At 38.5% G+C, this 23,473-nt stretch overlaps 1 protein-coding gene across 3 annotated transcripts in view; it reads right to left on the reverse strand.

The window, feature by feature from the left end:
- RMND5A (required for meiotic nuclear division 5 homolog A) overlaps nucleotides 1–23,473 on the reverse strand; it is a 63,268-nt gene that overhangs the window by 25,619 nt on the left and 14,176 nt on the right. For all 3 annotated transcript variants that reach the window (XM_035700969.2, XM_025453855.3, XM_025453854.3), the window contains exons 2-3: nucleotides 17,065–17,207; nucleotides 118–252 (exon numbers count right to left, since the gene is read on the reverse strand). In XM_035700969.2, the coding sequence (XP_035556862.1) occupies nucleotides 118–252; nucleotides 17,065–17,207 (278 nt within the window). The remainder of the gene's footprint in view (nucleotides 1–117; nucleotides 253–17,064; nucleotides 17,208–23,473) is intronic.

The raw sequence follows: 23,473 nt of genomic DNA on the forward strand, positions 1-23,473 counted from the left end.
AACTTAAAATATTAAAAATCTATCTATGGCTAGAAGAAGATTCAAAAACTCCAAGGAGTCCCCTCGTTTATTTCATCCTCTCACACACTGGCACACTGGTAGCAGACATACTGTTACCTGGCAGAGCTCTTCAGCTACGTCCAGCATTCCTTGTCGGAAGAAGTGCTCCACCATCACCTCATTGAGAAGCCTTTGACTGTCAGCCTGCCAGCAGCCGTCTATTCCCACACTGCTGATGTCAGAATCAAAATTCTGAAAAGAAAATGAATCATGAATTGACTAGGATATATGATTTGGACCCCACCTAACAGAAAGAGTGCCCTTCATTTCACTCTAAATATCCACAGTAAGGACCCAGTTCAAATCATCTGCAGCCTATGAAAGGAAGTGGTTTTTCCACTGCTCCTTTTTAAAACTTATCACTCTCGTTGATTAGTGCTGGAAGAGTCAATGAGTACATTTTTGGGAAAATATACACATTTAACCATTTCTGTGAATTAACTGATTTCTAAGCAATATAGCAATATTTTCAGGTGTACAATGCTACCTATAAAAACATATTCAATGCAGCACTATCTGACTGGAAAAGAGAGAACCCATATGCCCAACACAGGATTAAAGAATCATGGCCTAGCCCAACAACTGCTGTGCCAAGGGAGGGTTTGGGGGTGGGAGATCGGCCAGATAATTAAGAGAGTAGGCTCTGAGGCCAATCTGCTTGGATTTGAATCCTGGGTTTTCTTACTAGCCATGTGATCTTGGCCAAATTAGTCAAGGTCTTTGAGCTTGAGCTTTCTTAAGTGGAGAATATAACAGTATCTTTCTATTATAGGCTGCATCTTCTTAGAATTCCCATGTTGAATTCCTAATTCCCAGCACCTCATTAAATTAAGATGAGGCCATTAAGGGGGGGGGGGTAATCCAACAGTACTGCTATCCTTATAAAAAGAAGAAATTAGGACACAGATAGGTACAGAGGAAAGACCATAGGTTATGGATTGAATGTCTGTGTGTATCCCGCCCCCCCCCCCCAAATTCCTACAGTGAAGCCCTAACCCACCAATGTGGCTATATGTGGAGACAGTCTGTGAGTAAGTGATAAAAGGTTAAACTGAAGTTATAAAGGTAGGGGCCTTAACCATTAGGGCTGGTCCTCTTAGAAAACAACGGACAAACACCAGACTGCTGTCTCTACCCTGCGAGGACACAGTGAGAAGGCAGTCATCTGTAAGCCAGAAAGGAGGTTGTGTGCTCTCAATAGGAAATGAATTGGCTAGCCAGCACGTTGATCTTAGGCTTCCTAGTCTCCAGAACTGTGAGAAAAATAAATTTCTATTGTTTACATAACCTAGTCTATGGCACTTTGTTTTGGCAGCTCAAACAGACTAAGATACCATGTGATGATATTGGGAGAAGATGGCTATCTACCAGCCAAGAAGACAGGCCTCAGAAGAAATCAATCCTGCTACCACTCTGATCTTGAACCTCTAGTCTCTAGAGCTGTGGAAAAATTAAGCCATCCAGTATGTGGCACTATGTGATAGCAGCCCCAGCAAATTAATATACTCCCTTATTGGTTAAATAAAATGGTAGTTGCTACTATTATTAGTATTACTATTCCTAATGAAAAAGTGAAGCTCATTATTCTATCTACTAATATGGAAAAATATCCATGACACCGAAGTGAAAAAAATCAAGTTTTACAAAATTATGACCCCATTTTTGTCTTTTAAAGGAATACTTGCAAAAGCTTAGGAAAAAATCCAAAAGAATATACGTTAAAGTATTAGCAGAGATTATCATTGAAGATTCCCACTCTCCACATAAAAGATTTTTTTAAAAGCACACATGTTGAAAGTTCCAGTTCGGATAAGATCATGCACATTCCACCCTATCTATCCTACTGAATATAGTTATAAAATCCAGACAGAATGAAGGCAACAGCCATTTGAGAACACTAAAAATTGACTACACATCTTCCTCCACTTATTATGGAGTTGCATCCTGATAAATCCAAAGTTGAAAATAACATTCGCTGATAATGTATTTAATATACCTAACCTACCAAACATCATAGCTTAACCTAGCCTACCTTAAACATGCTCAGAATGCTTACTTTAGCCTACAGTTAGGCAAAATCATCTAACACAAAAGACTATTTTATAACAAAGTATTGAATATCTCATGTAATTTATTGACTACCATAATGAAAGTGAAAATGGTGATACGAGTATAAAATGGTTCTAAGTGGGGCACCTGGGTGGCTCAGTGGTTGAGCAATCTGCCTTTGGCTCAGGTCGTGATCCCAGGGTCCTGGGATTCAGTGCTGCATCAGGCTCCAGGTAGGGAGCCTGCTTCTCCCTCTGCCTATGTCTCTGCTTCACTCTGTGTCTCTCATGAATAGATAACATGGTTCTAAGTGTATTGGTTGTTTATCCTTGTGATCACATGGCTGTTTACCCTCGTGATCATGTGGCTGGATGGAGCTGTTGCTCATTGCTCCTGCCCCATATTCACAAGGATATTATACTACAAAATATGGCTAGCCCTAGAAAAGATCAAAATTCAAAATTCCACGTACAGTTCCTACCAAATGCATACAACTTTCACACCATCATAAAGTAAAAAATTTGTAAGTCAAATCATCCTAAGTCAGGGACCATCTAAGTGGAATGGGAAGAGGGTCACAGGACTAGTGGGGAGTTTACTACTTTTCTCCCTCCAATACCTCTCAGCCTGGATGCAAAACAGCCACAACACAGAACCAGGCACCAATAAATGGACACAGAGTTCCAGAGGAAGTGCTCTAGTTTTGGCATGACAAACAGGAATGGGTTTCTCCTAGTACCTAGAGAGGAAGGGAAATCACATGTTCTTTCTATCTGTTTTCTTGTACCTCTAGCTCAAGGCAGTGTGTATACAGGTACATTAGTTTTCTATTGCAACTTAAATCAGCACAATTTTATTATCTCACAGCTTGACAGATCAGAAGTACAATAGGCTCAGGCAGTTTCTCTGCTCCAGGTCCCACACAAAGCTGAAACTGAGGTGTCAATGACCTAGGCTCTTATCTGGGGAATATGGGATGAATCTGCTTTTAGGCTCGTTCAAGGTGTTGCAGAATGCAGTGCCATGCAGTTTTAAGACTAGAGTCCTGTTTTCCTAACTGGCTGTAGGAGCTGTTCTCGAGCTTCCAGAAGCCACTCACATTCTCTGGCTTGTGGTCCCCTCCATCTTCAAAGCCAATAACAGTGGTGACATCACTCACACTCTGAATCTTCTTTTCTCTTTCTACCAAGCTCTACTGCTTTTAAGGGCTCTTGTAAATTACACGAGGCTCACCTAATCTCCCTATTTTAAGGTCTACTGCTTAGCAACCTTAATTATACCCACAAAATTCCTTCATAGCAGTACCTAGATTAATGTTTGAATAACCAGGGACCAAGAATCTTGGGATGATATCTTTAGAATACTGACTACAGCAGGAAACCTAAAACTCCGGCAGAGGGGATTCTTTCTCTCCAATCAGAGGAGCAGTGGTCCCAAGAAGAAGGGGCAAAAACCTGTACTGCATCTTTGCTTTCTGTCTTTCCATTCCATAACCATAGGTACAGGCATGGTCATGGTAAATGTACAGAAGAATAGGGTAACAAAGCCCCAGCTTTCTGGCCAAATTACAAAAAAATGTGGCCCCAGGGAACCATAAAGTCCTAGCAAGCTCATAGAGAGCAAATAATTCAGAAAAGCAACCCCTTAAAGTTGTTGTTTATGAACTCCTGGGCTCACTCCAGTTGCACATGCATGGGCTGACCCTAAGCAACATACCAGACTTTGAAAACTTAACTAGGGGACAGAACTAGATTCCAGGTTCCAGAATGGCCATCAGATGGCACACAAATAAGATATATCTGAATAGCTCTAATATTATAACTATAACTCAGAGAAAAATGATCAGAACTTACAGCCTAAATCCAACCAGGTTAACTGTATGCTAAAACAGAAACATCAATATTCTCCACAGAATTTAAACAAGACCAAGAATCTTCTAATACAGTTGACCCTTGAACAACATGGGTCTGAACTGCACAGATCCACTTATGTGTGCATTTTTTCTGATAAAAATACACTACAGTACTGTATATGTATTTTCTCTTATGATTTTCTCAGTAACACTTTTTCTCTAGCTTACTTTAAGAATACAGTATATATAATATATATATATAAAATGTGTTATCAACTATTTATGTTATCAGTAAGACTTCCACTCAAGAGTAAGTTACCAGTAGTTAAGTTTGGGGGGAGTTAAAAGTTATATGTGGATTTTCAGTGGTGCAAGGTGTTGTTCAAGGGTCAGCTGTATTAAAAATGTCCAGGATACAATCCAAAAATCATCTGGCATACAAAGAACCAAGGAAATCTAGACTTACATGGGAAGAGATAGTTCAACACACACGAATGCCACGATGACAAAGATACTGAATTCATCAAAGACCTTAAAGTTATAAAACTGCTTTACAAAGCATCAGCAAATAATTTCAAACAAAAGACATAAAGTTGGGTGCTTGGGTGGTTCATTTGGTTAAGCATCTGCTTTCAACTGTTGTCATGATCCCAGGGTCCTAGGATTGAGCCCCGCATTGGGCTCCCTGCTTGGTCTGCTTCTACCCTCCGTCTGCCACTTCTCCTGCTTGTGCTTGCTCTTCCCTTCTCTGTGTCAAATAAATAAATAAAATCTTAAAAAAAAAAAAAAAGGACAGTCTTAGCAAGAAAAGGATACAGTAATTAAAAAAAAAAAAAAAAAAAAAAAACTGGGATCCCTGGGTGGCGCAGCGGTTTGGCGCCTGCCTTTGGCCCGGGGCGTGATCCTGGAGACCTGGGATCGAATCCCACATCGGGCTCCCGGTGCATGGAGCCTGCTTCTCCCTCTGCCTGTGTCTCTGCCTCTCTGTCTCTCTCTGTGTGACTATCATGAATAAATAAATAAAATCTTTAAAAAAAAAAAAACTAGTTGAATGGACTCAATATCAGAATGGAAATGACAACACAAAAAGTCAATGAAGATTAATAGAAATTATCTAAACAACAATTTAAAAGACTGGAAAAAATGAACCGAACCTCAGAGACCTGTGGGACAACAAGACATTTAACATGCATGTCATCAGAGTACCAGAAGGAGAAATGAGAGTAATGTAGAAAAATATTTGAAGAATATTTCCCAAATTTAGCAAAAGATGCAAGCCAACAGATTCAAGAAGCTCAGCAAACTCATAAAAGGATAAACTCAAAGAAATCCACACCCAAACACCTCACAAAATGATGAAAGCTAAAAACAAAGAAAAGTATCTTGAAAGTGGCTAGAGAAAACAGGTGTTGGCAAGGATATGGGAACCCTCTTGCACTGTTGGTGGGAATGCAAACTGGTACAGCCATGCTGGAAAACAGTTTGGAGGTTTCTCAGAAAGTCAAAAATAGAACCACCCTATGATCCAGTTACTGGATCATAAATACCACTACTAAGTATTTACCCAAAGGATACAAAAAAGGATTTGAAGGGGTAAATGCCTCACCCCGATATTTTTATTAGCATTATCAACAACAGTCAAACTATCGAGAGAGCCCAAATGGCCATCAAGTGATGAACAGATAAAAAAGATATGGTAGGCATACACAATGGAATATTACTCAGCCACCCAAAAGAATGAAATCTTGCCATTCACAATGACATGGATGGAGTGAGAGTGTATTACGCTATACTTATAAGTCAGTGAAAGACACATGCTGTATGATTTCACTCATATGAAAGATTTAAGAAAGAAAACAGATGAACATATGGAAAGAAGGAAAAGGAGAAAAGGAGAGGGAAACAAGCCATAAGTGATTCTCTTAATAACAGAGAACAAAGTGAGGGTTGATGGGAGATCAGTGGGGAAGGGGCTAGATGGGTAATGGGGATTAAACAGGGCACTTGTTGTGATGAGCACTGGGTGTTGTAAGTGATGAATCACTGAATTCTACTCCAGAAAGCAACAGTGCACTCACTCTATGTTAACTAACAAAATTTAAATTAAATTAAATTAAATTAAAATTTTAAAAAACTTTCCCTAACCAGTTTTACTTTCATTCCCTGAATCTTTCATAGGCATTACCCTCTAATAAATTTGCATTTCTTTTTTTTAGCACATAAATTTAATTAGACAAGATTATTGAGATTTAACTGAAATTACAATCCCACAATTACTACTTAAATCAGACCGAGAAGCATATGATTATTTTATAGTACATACAAGAACAGGCAGAAACTGCTAAGCACCCATCATTTACGATTACCACTACACGGGAGAGTTCTCCTCTCTAATATTGAGCACATCTTTCTTTAAAGAGCTATCTACTCTAATTTTGGATGTCAATTCAGTAGCCTAAAACAAAACACATATAATAAGACTCAGAATTACACAAAAACCAAAAATGAACAAGTAAAATTACTGTCAGTCTTAATTTTTATTTACTTGCTTTTTACAGACTTCTTTCGTGGTCTAGTACGTAACCTAAAGAAACTAATAATATGAAGTACCTAGATGCTAAAGCAATAGCTTCCACACACATACTAAATAGGCTTGTCCCTAGCACTGAAGAAAAAAACCACAACTGCTTGCATAAGGCTAATTTTAAATCAGTTTATCAGATTCTGTCTGTTGAGAGATGACTTTATAAAAATCCACCAATGCTTCTGAGTAGACTATTACATTTTTACATCATCTATGTCCACTAGTAGAGATGGTGCTACTGTGTTCCTCTTCCAGACTAGAGCAGAGGCCATAAGGAGTGAATGATATCACATATGCTGTCTCATATTTTTGCCCTAGACAAACGGCCATTCAAATGAATAAAGGAATGGGTATCTGAAGATGACACAATTTATTTTTATTTTTTAAAAGATTTATTTATTATTATTATTTATTATTATTATTATTTATTATTATGAGAGACACACAGAGAGAGGCAGAGACATAGGCAGAGCGAGAAACAGGCTCCCTGCGGGGAGCCTGATGCAGGACTCAATCCTAAGACCCCAGAATCACGACCTGAGCCAAAGGCAGATGCTCAACCACTGAGCCACCCAGGCGTCTGTGAAGATGACATGATTTATAACAAACTCCGGAATCTGCCTGTATTTCTCTAATGTCTAAGTGTACCCTATAAGCAAGAATCACTGAGACTACACAAGAAAATTTCCTTACTGATCTATCAATCTCCTCCAATCCAAACACAGCCTTCAGAATTCTACTTATTAACCTCCAACAAATTTATAAGCTATTCTTCAGGAAAGAAATGAAACAACTCTGAAAGACACACTGGTGGGACGCCTGGGTGGCTCAGTGGTTGAGCATTGCCTTTGGCTCACGGCATGATCATGGGGGCTGGGATCGAGTCCCGCATCCGGCTCCTTGCGGGGAGCCTGCTTCTGTCTATGTCTCTGGCTCCTTCTCTCTCTGTCTCTCATGAATAAATAAAATCTTTAAAAAAAAAAAAAAGACACACTTGTCATCTCAAAGGACAGACCATGTTAAAAGAGACTAGTTTATTTGGCAATATAGATTAAGTCCAAATTTTATTTTTATTTTTTATTTTTTTGGTAAGTCCAAATTTTAATAGCTACTATCTATCACAGATAGTAACTGCTCAAGAAAAGAATTCCTTCAAATCTTCCCTTAATATACATAAAAAAGCTAATTTTGTACAGCTGAAAGTGTTAAAACATGAAAGTTTAGTATTTAAACAAATTTAAACAATTTTACTATGGCCCCCACATACCTTTATTTCCATAAATATACCTTGGTCACTGTTATATGGGTAAGAAAAAAAAATCAAACACCCTTACACTCAAGATATCGTCACTGTATTCAAACTCTATAACTTATTTGATAGTCTTGGAAAATATAACTAAACATGAATAAGCAATGCATTAGATGAAATTTTCTGAGCTCCCTTCTACCATTCTGATTTTGCAGTTTAAACTATCAAGGTAGAAAAACAAATTACTTTCATAGCTTATTTTCTGCTTACCTGTAGTTAAAATTAAAGTTAAAACTGTAAAAAGAGGTTGAGGAAATGCAATATAGTGTTAGAACTCCTTTTGTTATAACTGCGTTCTTTCTGTTGCATCAGTGTTAGGATCAGTTCCAGCTTCTGTTGCTAGGTGACCAAACTCGTTTGCATGGCTGCAGGAAACCAGTACCATTGCAAACAAGCCAAGAAGTGGCTAATAAAAAGAAATACCTATTATTAGTACTTCTGTCTTACTGTACTTTTTCCTTGTATGTTTTTAAAGAAAAAATGACTTAAGATGTTCTTAAATGTGAAAGCAGGATTCAAACAAGAATCAAAAGCAAAAAAGCACACATCTAATCTAAGGGTGTGTCTGCCTGGTGAGGATGTTACAGATTAGAAAGAAATTCAAGGATACATTAATTCATATACTATCTCATGACTTTCAATGTAATTCATGATTTTAAGTTTGAAAATCTGGAAGCTAAGGGGCACCTGGGTGGTTCAGCTGTGTAAACATCTGACTCTTGGTTTCCACTCAGGTCATGATTTCAGTCAGGGTCATGAGATCAAGCCCCACATGGGGTTGCATTCAGCAAGGAATCTGCTTGAGATCCCCTGCCTCTCCTCAGGCACTCTCTTTCTCAGACAAATAAAATCTTTTGAAAAATATAAATAAATAAATATCTGGAAGTTGAGACAGGAGTAAGTAACTTTAATAAAACATTATGAAACTATGAAATCTAAATAGATCAACCTATCTCCTTGGCCACATCTCATGTACCTGCTTACAAACTGGTTAGACCTTAAGGACTGGCTTGACTGCTCACCATCCAAAACCAATACATTTCTGATATACAATTAACGAAATTATATTTTTTTAAAGTAGGCTCAACACCCACTGTGGGGCCCAAACCCATGACCCTGAGATCAAGACCAGAGTGGAGATCAAGACTCAGGTGTTTAACCAACCGAGTCACCGAGGTACTCCTAAAATTATAATTACTGAGCAAACAATGGTAACAATACACGATAAAACTCAGTATTTATTTTAATTCTTAAGTGTGAATTCTTTAATACTATTAATAACAAAAATCCCCCACCTACTTTTGAAGAAAAATTGGTGTATGAACCTAACAATGTGCTATTGTTGCACCTACCAGGAATCAATTTCCCTTCTAAGCGCCCAGTTAATCTGCTTTAGCAGTAAAGACAGAGACCACAAAAGATACTTAACAGGGAATAAGAAGACCTGGATTCTGGTTCCACCCAGTCTGGGAAAAGATACCTATTTTACATGCGTACATATACATACATACTTTATATACATTTAAAAGAGGTATTTATTTTTTAATTCTTCCCAACGTGAGAACAATCAGAACTCCTCCCAATCAATAATAAAGACAAAAAACCTAACTGAAAAAAAATGGGAAAAAAATGAGCAAGAAATTCACAAAAAGGAGAAATTCTGATAACTGAAAACATGAAAAGATGCTCAACCCTAAAGGTGATGATGGAAATGTAAATCTATACAACTAGATAATATTTCACTTCCATCTGATTAGGAAAATTTAAAGTCTGATGATACGAAGTGTAGGTAAGAACTGAGAAAATGAGACTCTCATTTAATATATGTTTGGTAGGATGATAATTTAGTATAAGCCCTTCAGGGAAAAATTTAGCAAACCTAACTGATAATGAGGTACATGGTCTCAGATGAAACAATCCATACTGGGCATATATCACTAAAACTGATGATGAGGCACATGGTCTTAAATGAAACAATCCATACTGGGCATATATCAGTAGTGTGTCAAAATCAGTATTTCTAGATGCATTTTCTAGATGTAGACCTTCTTAAATGTTCCATTCTGTATGATATTCATACTTCTATTCTGATTTTCAAAGTTGAGAGGTAGGTTGTGCCAGATAAAGAAAGGGGGTGGGATGGACATGGGAGCCATGTTGGTAAGTTTTTACTTTATAAACAAAGGGGAGAGTAATGTGCCATGGTCAGAGATATGCCAAACTACTGGACTGGGCTTTTAAAAATCCTTAAAATGCTCCATAATCCAACCATCTGTCACATTTGCATCCCTACCCCTCACAATTATTTTACTTTACATACCTTTCTGCTCTGGTCAATCTGCTTTCCCAACTGCCTCCTTATCTGAACAGATGACAGAAATTTGAGGAACTATTTTACCAATTCTATGAAAGATGACACATACCTCTTACCACTCTAGATACTTAAGAGAAATTCAGACACACAGTGGATGTCTAAGGGCATCAGGAGCTAGTTCTCTCAAAGAACTCCAGTTAAAGAAGTTTCTTCAAAGTCATAAAATCTGAGTACTTACCCAGTTCCTCCATGTGCTTTCTAGTTCTTTGATCAAAGTTTTCACATCTGTATCTGTGCACAATAATCCCTATCTTACAAAGTATTGGTAAAGACTAATTAAATAATGTATACCAAAATATCTACCAGGACCTACCCTGCAGTAAGCTTTCAACACAATGGTAGCTGAATCGGAGATTCTACATTTAAAAGAGTCTTCATTTTAGAAAACATAAATAAAAACAAAAAACATACTAACAGAGGCATCAATAACAAATTCATTTATTTAAAAATTACTTGACTACAATTACATCCTGTATTAAGTGGCACAACTTAATGGGTGTAAGGTCCCTTTTCCCTCTCAACCCAACCTGACTTGGATGCTAGATCAAGTAAGCTATTTCATCTTCTGGCCTCAGGCAAAAGTGGGTCCATACCACCTCCAGGCCCAGTGGAATTCTTTGATTCTGCATCCTAATATGAGACCTGAGTGGCAAAGGTCTAGGCTTTCCTCTGTGGCCTAGACTATAATGCAAACAATTATCATTATTAACTAAAGAATGTAGTTTATCTGCTCAGAGCAGAATAAGAACAAGATAGGCCCAGAGCTTAGAGCTAATGATGTTGTGTTAACAGATGGCAAAGAAAGCAGAACTGAACTCATCTTCTCTTCTGAGAATATCTTTAGATTGAAAAAGACAAAACCAATATTGTTTCACAGAAACTAGAGCCTGATACAAGTGAAGAGACCCACAGAGCATCTAGTTGCTTGTCTGAGTCAGGACTCTTGGTTCCTACAAACAGAAATCTTTGCCCAAACAAGTTGGATGTGAAGAAAGGGTCAGGTAACCAAGGGTAGGTAAGAAGGTAGCTGAACATCAAAATATGTTCCCTCCTCACTCTTGCCTTTATTTCTCTCTGCAGAAGAATTTTATTTCCCACAACAGACCAGATTCTTTCAAGGGCTACTAATCACTTCTAGGCTCACATATTCCCAGCCCTTCTTTCCGTAAGAGCTCTAATGAGAAAGATACAAGGAGAGGACTCTGAGTCAAGAGTAACCTCTCCCTACTACATATGGATTTACCCATTACATAATGACAGAACTTTAGAGCTAGTACATACCTGATCTCACCCACTCTGTATCTCAACTACTACTTAAGGCCAAATCCAATACCTTTTCTCCCATTGGTATCTTTTTCTCTTCTCATACCCCAGTCATACCTACATAAAAGGCAGTTCCAGATGGCTCACCCAGAATTATCTTAAATATTCTATTTCACTTTTTATAGCATTACTCCATTTTTTAACACAGTCAGCATTTTGCGTCACCCATGTAAATGCTTCATCTACTGGCAGAAGATCAGCTTAGGCTGACACTTTTAAAAACTATTTTTAACCCTTATCTCCCTCCTTAAAACACTACCAGCCCTGCAACAGCCTAACTGATTTCCTAGTATAGCACAGTGTTTAAGAACAGACTCATGAGTGAGATCTTTCTCCAAACCCTGATTCATCACTTCCAAACTGTACAACTGAGGTAGGTTACTTAATATCTGAGTCCTAAGATGGAAATAATGTACCTGCATCATGAGATATAAATATAGGTACAGCACCCAGCTCAATAGCTGGAACATAGTCAACACTCAAATAAGTGTTATTATTATAAGTGTTATTATTATCTTCCTGTTCCTGACTTCTCAGTCTAATTTCCTCCTATTTAACGAGGAAAAGCAAATCCTCAACTGCTTATATCATCCACTCCCTTTTCTCCTAATCTCCTTGAGTCAAATCCTCAGGCCTTCCATCAACCTGATCTTGCCCTATTTCCAATAAGGCACCTACTCCAATTGAGTCAGTCCCCGAGAGTCTTACACAGGAGTCCAGCATTCCTCAGTTGTTCAATCTCTTTCTCAACCCTACAGAAAACTACACCTCACTCTGTTTTAAATCTTACCTGTTCTTCCAAGTCTTATTATTTATTTATTGCATGCATGCAAGCAGGGGTAGGGGTACAGGAAGAAGAAAGAAGAAGAAAGAAGAAGAAAGAAGAAGAAAGAAGAAGAAAGAAGAAGAAAGAAGAAGAAGAAGAAGAAGAAGAAGAAGAAGAAGAAGAAGAAGAAGAAGAAGAAGAGAGAGAGAGAGAGAGAGAGAGAGAAACAGACCCTGCACTTAGCATGGAGCCTAATGTGGGGCTCGATCTCCCAACCCCAAGGATCGTGACCTGAGCTGAAATCAAGAATCGGACACTTAACCGATTGAGCCACCTGACCACCCCACAGGTCACATTTAAGATTCCAACTCCACAAAACTTAGATTAAACAAGAGTAATCTTTTAAATGCCCTTCCCTTCACTTTACAGTATGCAGAAGCCACCCGTGCACATTAATTTTCTGTTGCCTCAGAATCTTCTAGCTCTTTCATGTGTACAAGCGCACTCTTACATGACTAGACTATACCATACTCTTCTAAAGAACATGGACTATGTATTTTGCTTTCAACTATCCCACAACAATGTCTAAATTTAGACAATTTAAAATCTTGGCAGTATTTTAACATACACACATAAACACACCTAAAGCAGTAATCATTTTATTGATTTTTCTTACTTAGGAAGTGAACTCAAAAAAAGTTAAAAGATTTAAGTAAAACACTTAAGTAAATGCCCTAAGCAGGAAAGGATTCTAGATGTTCTTAAAATGGGAGAGGAAATTAAAGATAGCCCAACACAATTATTTTTACTAAAAATAATTTGCCACAGAACTCAACAGCTGATATTTATTTTAAATAGTGATCATACCATGGACATCTGAAAAAAGCCAACACATTAAGGCAGAAATCTTCAATACTTTTTTATGTTCACAATAATTAAAAGCCAGCAGGTGCCTTGGCTACCACCACAAACTTCTTTTCTGCTTACATTAGCGATGACTAAAGAACTTTAAAACAAGCATCAAAACATTAAAGGGAAAAAAATCATTAAGCATGTCAAAAATTTACTAATGTTCCTCACTCAAAACCAGCCTGATCATAAAGGAGTCATCAGCTTCTCTGTCCTTCTCTTGGCAGGGTGGGAACACGTGTCCATAACAGGGTGCTCACAGGCTGCTGGACAGCATTCCAGTTTATTACTCAAGTCTGTCTGTGATACTTAAAAGCCTGTGCCACAATGGCTTCAGCTTCATTCTGTTTGCTCACCACCAGCCCACAGGAGTACACCCAGCCTTGTTACAACAGGTGGCCCTGGAGCTTGTACAAATTCACCAGGTCCAAACTAAAAGAGAGGGAAGACAAGTCAGTGGAATCCTGTACGACAAGAACCTCCACAGACTTCCTTCCTGTGGAACCTGTGCTTCCACAGAATGTGAGAAGCACAGGATCTAGTAGTTTTAGTGGGGTAAGAGCTTCCTGTTTCAGCTCAGGCCAAGGGAGATGCTCCCACCTCAAAAAAAAAGGAGGAGGGAGGGAGAAAATGCACTGGAAGATGGTAGAGAACTGGGCTAGAAAATCCAGGCTTCCCATCTTTAAAAGAATTAACATCTATGAAGTACTATTGAGGCCAAAGGCAGGCCATCCCAATTAGCATAATAATTAAATAAAAGTTACTGGAGAAACAGCTGGTACATGGACATTCAGATTCTCCTTTGTCCCTCTGAAAGAAGGAAATAAATCTCCCATATGAAAAATATGCACCCTATATAGTGAAAAGACATCCTTATCACCAGAGATTGGAACTTGAAAGCTAAGAAAGCTATAAACAAACCTTGTTATATTTTTCTAACTACTACCTCAGCCTAAATTCTGATTAGAATTCCTTACTAATTAAAACTCTCAAACATCTGTTTTCTTATCCAGTCAATTCCTCACAAATTTATAGTGTCTTTGTCTAAAATGTATAAAAATTGTCTGCTTTATTTCTTTAGGTCTCAATTTCATTATTGGGCCACTGTGTGCACATAATAAAATTTTAGTTCCCCCCCCCCCCAAGAAAGTCCAGGCTTTCTTCTGCGCCCCAGGACCTTAATTCAACAAACATTTATCAGTATCAACTTAGCAATGTAGTTTCGTAGGATGGATCAGAAGAGTCTGGAATCCAGGTCACCTAGAACCTAAACTACTTTCACAGCAACTACAAAAAAAAAATTCTTTTTACTTGAAAAAGCCCTTATAACCTCAACGTACATCACAATATGTCCTCAAAAGAGAAATGAGTAAATAAAATATATAATTAGGAACATTCGCCTCAAACACATCCCCACCAAAAAAGCCAGAATGTAGAGTCCTCACTATGCATTCCCTTGGTATCCGTTGTCAAAGGGATTCTTTTGTTCTAGTACCAAATACACTTAAATACTTTACCTCAAAGATTAGCCAATGTATCAGACAACCATTATGAATACCTGTAAAGATTTGCTAGGTCAGGAAGATATGCTCTGCAAGTCATCAGTAGCTAGGGGGATAAGAGTAAAAAGAAGGTTCTAAAAAAGAATTTTTTTTAAGATTTTATTTGAGAGGGAGAGAGAAAGAGAGAGAAAGAGAGAGAGAGAGAAAAAAAAAAGGGGGAAGGAGAGGGAAAAGCAGACTCCCTGCCAAGCAGAGAGTCTGATGTGGGGCTCCATCCCAGGACCCTGGGATCATGACCTGAGCTGAAGGCAGCCACTTAAGGAACTGAGCCACCCAGGAGCCTCAGTTCTAAAAACTTGATAGGACACCAGGCACAATCCAGGAAATGTAACACATGGTCACTCCCTCAGTGGCAGAATACAAAGTTGATGAATTACGGGTCCAAATGCTCCAGATCCTAATGGCCAGTAATCCAAGCACCTGAGATATGGCTGCTGCGGGCATCCTCACCTATCCCAAATCTGGGATGTCTTCTCACATACTTTCTATATGATTGGCTATGAAAACTTCAGCTCTTCCCACTATCATGGCATCTTCTGGTCTTGCTGTCTCTACCCTCTGTCTTAACTACGGGCAGTTTATTTATTTTTTTTTAAGATTTTATTTATTTATTCATGAGAGACACAGGCAGAGACACAGGCAGAGGGAGAAGCAGGCTCCATGCAGGGAGCCTGATGTGGGAATCGATCCTGGGACTCCAGAATCAGGCCCTGAGCCTAAGGCAGGCGCTCAACCGCTGAGCCACCTAGGGATCCCCAACTACAGGCAGTTTAGTGATCAAGTAGATGCCTCTTAGAACCTCCAGGGGTTTGAACCATCAATCACGATATTGCCTTGGTTACTGTCAGCCACCAAAACCTGAAGCTTCCTAAACACTACCTAGAGAACATGAAGGTCCCTCCCCCACAGTGATTTAAAACCCTCTCTAAAGTGCCCCATGACCATTCCAGTGAGCCCATAAGCTAGTACATACCAACTGAAGATTTCCAAGCCATGGCCCCCCAAAAGTCTCATGCCAAAGCCACTTCCAAAGCTGTGTTCCTTCTCTTTGAGTCACCAAACAGGCATCACAACCTTAAAGCTATTTTGGAGAACACTCACTGCCTTCTCAGCCTTTGCTAGCAAATGCTATCACTAATCCAAAGATGGGGTTGCTGCTGCCAAGACTACTTCTCAGGCTTCTTTTGCCAAGTTAAAACTCTCAGCACTATGGGAGTGGTGAAAGTTCTCTGAAAGGTTACTAACACTTGTGTATATCAGAGCTACCCAATCCTTAGAGCCCCTCTACACATAGTCTGATCACAATGTACCTACCAGTTAACAATATCTCCTTAGAAACGGAAAGTTCTGCCTCAAGTCTTGCCTATCAATACTACTGCTCTATAGGATCATTTCTAACAGGTAGGCTTACCCATGTGTTAGACGAAGTCACCCTCTAGATTCCTTGAGTTTCTACCCACATCATAGCAATTAGCTCTCCTACATTCAGATTAAGCAACTCATACACTGCTTTTGCTACAAAGAGCTCACCTAAAAGTTCTTCCTACCTTCCCAGAAGTTTACAATGTGTCAACAAAAACATCCATAAACAGTTACAAACTCTCCAATGGCTGATGTAGTCAGAGGTATCACATGGTAACCTTAGGCCCTGCCCTTTTAAGGCCCTACTATGAGCTCCAAGAGCAAAACTGGCCCAGTGCTAAAAAATAACCACTTATAAGTAAACCACTAAGTCAAAGAGTCATTGTCACCGGAACAATCACCCAACCGAAGTAGGCTGGCCCTGCTGGCTACCAACCAACCCATTCACTCACAGAGAAAGCAACACTGGAATAGCATTCAAACAGGAAGACGACAGGGTGATGCAGGGGAGACAGATGCAAGGGTGTTATCCTAATCACCCCAGAAGAGAGACAGTCACGGCTAGGGAACTACTCAGGAAGTAGTTGAAGTTACTTTCTGTAAACACATTCCCTCACAGGAGTAAAAATTTCTTTGGAAATTTACTCTTCATGGTACTAGGAACTATAGTCATTTAAGCAAATGTTTTTGTGGTGGTGGGTTTTTTTTGTTTGGTTTTGTTTTGTTTTGTTTTGTTTTTTAACAGTAACAGAATACTTTCAGAATAACATAGTAAAACCAAACCTGCAAAAGTTATGAAAGGCCAGGATAAAAAGAACAGCATAAAAAATTGGAGAAAGCAAATGTTATCAGAGCAGTGATAGGAGATGAAGGAGGATGTTAAAAAATCCCGAACACTTCCTTCAACATCGTACCTTATCAATGGCTTTTCCAACCCGAGAAACACTGCTGTGGATGTCTTTGTGGTCTGAAGCCAATTTTTGAACAGTATCCTTTATCCTTTTACAGCACTGTGTCAAAACAAGTGAAAGTGTCCCTGATAATTCAGCATCTTGGCCTATAAAAAAGTAAAGAAAGAAAGATTGGTTACTCATGAAAGCAAAACTCAAAGATGGCAAGTTTCAAGTAGGCCCTTTAGAACATGAAAGTTGGAAGTGAAGAAAAATATCTGCTTTGAGGCAGATGGTCACATTCATAGATAACTTTCTTAGCATTCAGTTGAAAAAATGTTATCTTAATTTACTTTTTGGAATAAGTAAGAAAACTATACTATGAAATAAGCCACTTTTGTAATTACTAAAATAGCACAGACTGTGAGTGATACTGCCAAGGCATTTTCCAGAAAACGTCTAACTGAATAAACTCAGTATTCAATCCACTTAAACGGCTCAGGTTATTCTCAAAACATTTTCATTGTTACTAAAATTTCTAAAGAGAGATTTAATCTAAATGCTTTATATTCTACATAAAGAAGTAGAAAACAAAAACAAACTTCTTTGGATACCATGTTGAAAAGAGTGAACATAGTAGAAAAAGAGTTAACATATTCCCATCTATAAGGCATAGTGAGCCATTCTTATCAGGGTTCCCACCACCCTAACTGATAAGGGTTCCCACCACCCTAACTGATAAGAGTGGCTCACTATGCCAAACTGTACAATGTGGCTTATGCTGAATTCCTGCTTTCCTTCTGAGAGTCTGGAATTTTGGTATGTGTTATGCAGAGGGTGCCTATATGACCAGTCCCCAGTAAACACTCTGAGTACTATGTCTCTAATGAGCTTCCCTAGTAGACAACACTTCACACTTATTACAATTTGATGCTGGAGGAATTATATGTGTCCTGTCTCTGTGACATGACAGGACATGACTGAGAGAGGACTCTTGGAAATCTTCTCCTGGTTTCTTCTGGACTTTGCATCATGAGCCTTTTCCCTTGGCTGATTTTTGCTTTGTATCCTTTTGCTGTAATAAACTTAGCCATGAATGTGACTACATGCTGATTCCTATGTGTCCTCCTAGAGATCACTGGAACCTAAAAGTGATCCTGGGGACCTTGATACACACAATAAATCAACTGAAAGTTACTACAGTTTATAGCCTCTTTCCCAATGCTATGTCCTCAGGAAAAAGGGAGATGACGGAGGAAGAACGAACATTCATCAATTACCTCATATATCACAAGTCCCCACCCTTGAGCAACAGGTCTGGTTTCTGAACTCCTACTCACTATGATATAGCTGTGTTTCTTAAACTTTAATTTACATCAGAAGCACCTGAAGGACTAGTTAAAACAAAGGAGTTGGACCTCCACACCATTTATCTAATTCAAGAGGTCTGGGATGGGGCTCAAGAATCTGAACAAGAACAATCCCAAAATACAGTAGCCCTAGGATGTTCAATGAATATTCAACAAACATTTATTGAGTATTCATTATGTGACAAGTACACCAGTAGAACAAAACCACCAAAATCCCTGCCTTAAAACTTACCTTCTGGTGAGCAAGATAAACAACACAAAATAAGTCAGTTATATGACAAAAGATGATATATGTTACAGGAGGAGAAAAAGTAGAGTAAAAGAGTTGGATGGTGTGAGTTGAACAACTGCAATTTTAGAATGGATAGAATAGACCTCACTGAGAAAGTGATATCTGAGCAAAGACTTGAAAGAAATGAGGGAATCAGCCACAGGGCTACTGTGGGGATGAAGGGTAGCCGAATCTGCTACCCCAAAATATGCTTCTTTGGCATAAAGATTGTTTCAAGCATATTATTGTGAGAAGCAGCAGATACAGGAAAAGTTCTGAAAACAGAGTACAAATTTCCCTTTGTAAGGGAGATTTACATTTATGAGAGAAATTTCCATTAGTAAAAGTGTCTCTCTCTACACCAGATAAAGAATGGCTCTAAATCATAAGAAACTTATCAATGAAGAAAGTTTAGACTTATATCTCCCTAAAAATCTTAGTCTTGTTTACTGTGCTTTTCCTGATAAACTGGCCTCCCTACACCCTTCTTTCGTCTTTACCTGAAGATAATATTTAAGCCTGAATTCTAAGTCACCTCTTTGAGTTAGTCATTTTTCTTTGGGAACCTCCCATGTATACATAAGGTATACATGTTAATAAACTGTTTTTCTCTTTATAATCTGCCTTTTATTATAGGAGTCTCAGTCAAGAACTCATAAGATTAAAGGAAAAATTATTTCTCCTCCTCTTCAGGGAAAGCATTCTAGGCTGAGAGAAAAAAATCCTTATAGAAATATACCAAAAAAGAAAGAAAAGAAATATACCAAGATTATTTGAGGAATAGCAAAAAGGGCAGTTTTGCTAAAGCAGATGTCTGGCAAAGAAAAACAGGAGGAGAGAAAGTTTAAGAGATAATGGGGGTCCTGATCTTGCAGGGCCTTTTTGGCATGGTAAAGACTTTAGCTTTTATTTTGAGTGAAAGGTATATCATCCACTACAAGGTTTTGAAGAGAGTATGTATAAATGGACACAATTTAGTGTGGTCATTCTGGCTCAAGACAGGAGTACAAGAACAGAAACAGGACAAAAAGTCAGGAGGCTGTGGCAGCAATCCAGATAAGAGGGCAGTGACTCAACCCAAGGTGTAAAGTGTAGAGGTGGTGAGAAGTGGCTGGATTCTGGATATATTCTGAGGGTAAAGCCAACAGGATTCCTGACTATGAGGGAATAAAAGGACTCAGAGATGACTCCTAACTTTTTAGCTTAAGTCAACTAGAAAGATGGAGTTGTCTTCAATTAGAATGATAAAGATTAAAAGTTGAGCAGGTATGAGAGGAAGGAAGAGATAAAGAGTTCAGTTTCGGGCTTGTTAAACTTGATATGTGAGTCACCTCAGTGCACATGCGGAGGAGTGAGTTAGATCTATAAACCTGGAGTTCAAGAGCAAAAACAGAGCTGGATATACAAATATGTGAGTCACTGGCATGTAGATATTTAAAACCATGAGGCTAGGGGCACCTGGGTGGTTCAGTCAGTTGAGTGTCCAACTCTTGGTTTTAGCTTAGGTCATGATCTCAGGGTCCTGGGATTGAGCCCCAAGTCAGGCTCTGCACTCAGTGATGAATGTGCATGAGATTCTCTCTCCCTCCCCCCTCCCATGGTCTCTCACTCTCTAAAATAAGTGAATCTTTAAATAAATAAATAAAGCCATGAGGCTGAATGAAATCATCAAAAGAGCTGGTACAAACACAAAGAAGTGATAAAATATGGGAGTCCTGGAAACTCCCAAGTTTATGAGATCAAGATGAAGTAGAACTGGAAAAGAAGACTAACAAAGACTACTGAAAACACTGTCACACAGGAGGAAAATCAAGTACGGTGCTGGGGAAGCCAAGTAAAGAAAATGTGTCAAGGACAAAGGAGTAACCAACTGTGCTAAATGCTCTGCTATGTCAAGATGTAGACTGAGAACTGATCACTGGGTTTACAATATGGAAGTTACCAGTGACTGTAACAAAATAGTTTCTCTAAAGTTTCAAGAAAAGAAACCTCGAAGGTTGTAGGGACTGTGAAGAAGGAATATAAGTCTAGTTCAGTGACAACCACTGAGAGAAATAAAAAGATGAGCAAAGAGAGAAAGATATTGGGTGCCCATAAGGTAGCCAACCCAATATGATGTAGCCAAAATAAACACTGCCCTCATCTCTAGATACAATTGCACAAAGTATGTATCAGGTGCTCCCAACTTCTAATAATTGAGGCTAAGAGAAGACTTGGTAATTAAGAAAAATTTCAAAATCTGTCTAAAAGGTATTCCATACACCTTGGGTCAAAAGAATCTGCTTCAGTAGCTCTAACTCTGGCCATTTCTGTATCTAAGTCTTACCTAACCTCAGTGGTTTCATCTCGTCTATGAACCTCTCTGCTCATAGACTTACTCAGTCTTACCAATTCCTGATGAATTCTGTTCTCTCCACCATTCCTCTGGCACTAAACTATATCCCACTGAACAATTTCACAGATAATTCCATCACCAATCTCAACTACGTATATATAAATCCTGAAGGAAGACTGGGATAAATAGTTACAATAAGAACCTGTCTTATCATATGCCTTTCACAGTCTCACATGCCATTAATCTAAGTATTTGAACGGATGGTAAATAAATCAAGGAAAGAACAGTTAAAAAGAATGCCATATTCAACAAATGGTGCTGGAATAACCAGATATCCATAGACAAAGGAATCATACCATATACAAAAGTTAACTCAAAATGGAATGATCATCTAAATGTTAGGGCCAAAACTATCAAATTTTTAGGAGAAAATAGATGTACTCTTGACCTTGTATTGGACAATGGTTTCTTAGGTATGACACCAAAAGCACAAACAACAAAAATAAATAAAAAGACAGAGAAATAAGTAATTCTTTCATTTGTTCAACTGGACTTCATCGAAACTAAAAACTCTTGTGCTTTAACTACCACCAAGAAAGTGAAAAGACAATCCACAGAATGACAGAAAATATTGGCAGCTTATATATCAGATAAGGGTCTAATATCAAGGATGTATAAAGAGCTGTTACAACCCAGCAAGATAAATGACCCCATTTAAAAATGGGCAGGGGTACCTGGCTCAGTTGGATAAGCATCTGACTCTTGGTTTCGGTGCAGGCCATGATCTCAAGATCCTGGGACTGAGTGAGTGTTGGGGTCCACACTCAGCACAGAAATCTGCTTGTCCCTCTCCCTCTGCTCCTCCTCCTGTTCTCTCTCTCTCTCAAATATTTTAAAAAATAAAAACGGGCAAAGAATTTGAATAGGCATTTTCCCCCAAAGAGAATAAGACAAATAACCAATAAACACAGGAAATTATGTTCAACATCATTAGTCAAGAGAAATGCAAATCAAAACTACAATGAGAACTACTTCACACCCACTAGGATTAGTTATACTGAAAAAGATGGACAACAGAAAGAGTTTGGGGAGGATGTGGAGAATTTAGAACCCTCACACATTGCTGGTGGGATGTAAAATGGTGCAGTGGCTAAAGAAAATAGTTTGACAGTCCAGAAAGTTAAACAGAGTAACCATATGACACAGGTATGTACCACTGCTAGGTACACATACCCAAGAGAAATGAAAACATATGTTCACAGCAGCATTATTCATACTAGCCAAAAAGTGGAAACAATCCAAATGCCCAAATGGATAAATGTGGTTTATCCATACAATGGACTATTATTCAGCCATAAAAAGGAACGAAGCACTAATACATAGTACAACATGGAAGACTTTGGAAAACACCGTGTTGACTGAAATAAGTCAGATACAAAAGATCATATATTGTGTGAGTCTATTTATATGAAATCTCCAAATCCATAGACAGAAGTAGATTCATGGAGGCCAGAGGCTGGGGAAGGGTAGAATGGAGAGTGATGTTAATAAGCATGAGGTTTCTTTGGGAGTGATGAAAATGTTCTGGAATTAGATAATGGTTATGGCTGCACATCTCTTAATATACTGAAAGCCAATGAGTCACACCCTTTAATAGGGAGACTTCTATGGGATGTGAGCTATTTCTCAATTTTAAAAAACTTAAAAATGCAAGCCATAAGTCCTACCCATTCCATCATGTTTGTTTCTACAGTCAGTAGACAACAAAGTAAGCAAAAAGTTGAAGAAACAAAAAAACAAAGACCAAACTGGAGGACAGAGGTCATCTGGAATTTACCAACTGAACTTCTATGCCCCAACCCTGAAATCCATTGATATTTTCAAATCTCAGTAACTTAAAGGTCTGAAGTTTGGTGTTGCTGTCATATATTCTCTTTCCTTAACCATCTATAAGACCCCACACTTTTTGGTTTTAAAGTTTATAAATGACAGATACTAGTAGCATAAGGTCAATTAATTAACATTGAGAATTCTCAGTATGCCCCAAGGAAAAATAATTTCTACAATATATTTGGAAGCGTAAGAAAAGTATAATGGAATCATCTGAAAGAGAACCCTGGGAAAGCCCTGCTCAAAGAGAAAGATTCCACTAATGCATTTCAAATGGATTTAGTGGAAAGCGGCCAAAGGTAAAAACAGGTTTAGAAATCACTATAATAATCAAACTGACTGAGACCAAATCTCTAAGTCCTAAAGGGACTAATGTTCTTATTTCTCTGTCTGAAAACAAAAACTGCTTCTAGAAGAACCTTTCTGTGAAAGAAATCTAAACAGATTCAGTTCCTAGAAATAAAGCTGGGGAACAACTGTGATAGTCATCTTTACTCTAACTAAACTAGATGTGAAGATGTTAGAATCCCAGCTGGCCACTGTGGTGGCCTTACCCAGGATGAAGTC

This window comes from Canis lupus, chromosome 17 (assembly GCF_003254725.2).
Source record: "Canis lupus dingo isolate Sandy chromosome 17, ASM325472v2, whole genome shotgun sequence".
Lineage (NCBI taxonomy): Eukaryota > Metazoa > Chordata > Mammalia > Carnivora > Canidae > Canis > Canis lupus.